The 3,348-nt window shown below is 36.5% G+C and overlaps 1 protein-coding gene across 1 annotated transcript; it reads left to right on the forward strand.

The window, feature by feature from the left end:
• Positions 1-3,106, forward strand: LOC123655757 (loricrin-like). The gene is made up of 4 exons (XM_045591510.1): positions 1-110; positions 489-705; positions 1,005-1,058; positions 2,825-3,106. The coding sequence occupies exons 1-4, from the start codon at positions 105-107 to the stop codon at positions 3,061-3,063; spliced, it is 516 nt and encodes a 171-aa protein (XP_045447466.1). The 5' UTR covers positions 1-104; the 3' UTR covers positions 3,064-3,106.
• The last annotated feature ends 242 nt before the right edge of the window (positions 3,107-3,348 follow it).

Raw genomic sequence — 3,348 nt, forward strand, 5'->3', positions numbered from 1 at the left:
CTTAACTCATCTCACGGCCCTCCCGCAGCCCCGAGTGGGGCGTCAGCTTAGCGTATATAACACTAACTCGACCCCTCATCAAACAGATATCGCAAAGCATCAACATGAAGGTAAACCTACTACAACTACTAGTACATTATCACCCCAATACCATTTGTCATACATTTATAAAAGAAAGAACATCTAAAAAAAGTATAAATCAAACATTGTGTCTCTCATCACGCGTGTTGAAATGTTTGTACACTTGTAAATTTATTTCAAATGCTTTTAGTAAAAAATATTGTATGGTGATAGAACTTTTTTTCTTTTGACTAATTCAAAATAAAAAAATATATTTTTCCTTTCTAATTAGGTAGGCAAGTTATTCAAGTAAAAGTGTAATTAGGAACAGTGTGTGGTCATGATAATAGGACAACAAGTGAATTTCTATATACATCAAATCAGCATGAAATTACCAATAACATATTATGTTATCATTTTTCCTTTAGGTATTCGTTTGTCTACTGGCCCTAGCTGCGGTCACACACGCCGGTTTTATCGGAGGTGGTGGTAGCGGCTGGTCTAGCGGGGGCGGTGGTGGCTACGGCGGCGGTGGCTGGAAATCGGGTGGCGGTAGCGGTGGCTGGTCCAGCGGTGGTGGCGGCTGGTCGTCCGGAGGCGGAGGCGGCTACGGCGGCGGTGGCTGGTCCAACGGAGGCGGTGGCCGTAAGTATTACTACTGTCAGACGTTTATTTATTTATTATTTATTAAACTTTATTGCACACACAAAAAAGAAGATACATTTTAGAACGATTAGATACAAAAACAAATAATGTATGCAAAGGCGGCCTTATCGCTTACTTTTGACGTTATCCTATTTTAATATGATAGCAAATACAGCGGTCACCAAATTTCCCACTTATTAAGGAAACATTTACTTTTACCATTAGAAGTAAAAAAAGAAAAATAATACCGTATTTTATTGTACTTTACTTATTTATTTATTTTTTGTTGCTATTTACAGAAGTGAAGATAATCAAAATCATTACAACCGGAGGTGGTGGCGGCGGCGGTTACGGTATGTTTTATCTGTCAACTAGCGACCCGCTCCGGCTTCGCACGGGTATAAAATATAATTATAGCCTATGTCATTCACTGAAAAAATGATTAAAATCGATCCAGTAATTTTGATTTATTCATTACTGCCCGTGGCCGGCACGCGTTAACTTAGAGTAAAAGCCGGCCGGAACCGACGCAAACGCTACGTACCGCGATTTTTAAATCTGTAATATCTTCGAAAATATTCATTTAAATCATATGCTGTAAAGGGCCATATAGATCTATATTAAATAAAAAATATATTTAAGGTATTTAAGTGGATAAGGATTAATACTGTATTGGTTAAAATCGCTTCGAAAATTAGCCATTATTTGTCGTAAAAAGTAAATGACAAAAAAATGTTATTGTGAGATATCCATAAGAGATAGGTATATACCATCGCGGAGTTTTCTGTAGACCTTTTCAATGTGTACAATACTTAGTGCATTATTTTGATAAATCTCGTAGGGTTCAGCCTGCGTTTGCAATTTAAGCGAAAAAATAAAAATTATTTACGACATAACATTAGAAAACTGAAAAATATCAGTATTTCTCCACTATTTAATGGATGTTATTATACATATAAACCTTCCTCTTAAATCAATCTATCTATTAAAAAGAACCGCATCAAAATCCGTTGCGTAGTTTTAAAGATTTAAGCGTACATACATATGCAGGGACAGAGAAAGCGACTTTGTTTTATACTATGTAGTGATACCTAGTTCTAACATTTTAGAAAGGATCATCATTATTGCATAAGTCACAGTATAGAACGGACTAATGATCAAATAATCTACTTCTCGTTGACTTGAAATAGAGGTAATTAAATCAGTAGAACGTTAGCTTTTGACATAATTATTATGTAGGTGCTAAAACTTAGAAAATGTACAAATACTACCTAGCATTTGAAAGGAAAATGTTAATAAAATTTAAAACGTTAATCTCGTCGTCCATTGCCATACCTTCCATTCAAGAGGTCAAAAGACCAAACAAGAGGGTCATCCATTCACTAGATGCACCACAACAAAATTAATTTTGCAATCATTACCTACAGAACGACGAGCGTTACAGGTATAATTTAACGGCACTTATAAGGTCACATAACAGTTTATATCTGGAGATCGTTTCTTCAGGGCCTGTTTCATCAATTGTGGATAACGCTATTTCGACTCCAGCAATTTATACTAAGCTAACTCTTAAAAGTGAACTTTACAATAGAAGCTTGTAAAAGGAAAAAACGTGATACCTTTTATATTAATTAAGAAACATTTTTGAAATTTGGTATCTTTAATAGTTAATTTATTCATTGCAATTTCACATTTTTTTTTATTACATATAAAAACACATTTTATCAAGTTCGCATTAAAAAAACACAGTTATCGAAAAGTTGAATTGGCGTAGTATAAATTGTTGGTGTCGATTTGACGGATGATGATATCCAACAGATAAAAGTACCTATTTATGTATTATTCTTTTCCAGCACCGAATTCCACCGTATTTATGAGATATTTCTATTCGTAAAAATAATCTAAAAGCTGTTGTTGATCAATTGAGGTGAAACAGGTCCTAATGTTCTACTTCCTGCTGTAAAAGTCTAATCGTAACTTATTTGCTGGATAAACTCTATACACAACTGGTAAACAGGTCCTTTTTGTTATATCTTATTTTGTGATTAATAATAATTCATATCTAGTTACTGACACACAAGTTCAGTATTACCAACTTCTAATTTTGTTTGTTATGCAGGCGGCGGTTTCGGAGGAGGCCACGGTGGTAGCAGCGGCTGGTCAAGCGGAGGCAGCGGCGGTGGCTGGAAACTGGGCGGTGGTAGCAGCGGCTGGTCTAGCGGAGGCGGCGGCGGTGGCTGGAAACTTGGCGGTGGTAGCTCCGGCTGGTCCAGCGGTGGTGGAGGCGGTGGCTGGAAACTGGGTGGCGGTAGCAGCGGCTGGTCCAGCGGTGGAGGTGGCGGCTCCGGCTGGTGGTGATCCCTTTAGCTACAAATGACAATATACCAATACCTCAAACTAATAAAATCTTTCATTTCTTCCTTTTGTAAAAGGGGTAACGATTTAATCGTTCTCAAAAATTTGCATCAACATAAATCTGAGTAGTAAAATAAGTTTCTAATAACAGAATAGAGAAACAGAAAACATACAGAAATATAATAATAATATTCTTTATTGCACACCCTTAAAAGACACAAACATAAAATTGTGTTTGCTCGCAAACGAAAAAAAAACCGACTTCAATTACATCGACAAGTAAAACAA

This window comes from Melitaea cinxia, chromosome 8 (genome assembly GCF_905220565.1).
Source record: "Melitaea cinxia chromosome 8, ilMelCinx1.1, whole genome shotgun sequence".
In the NCBI taxonomy this organism is placed as follows: Eukaryota; Metazoa; Arthropoda; class Insecta; order Lepidoptera; family Nymphalidae; genus Melitaea; species Melitaea cinxia.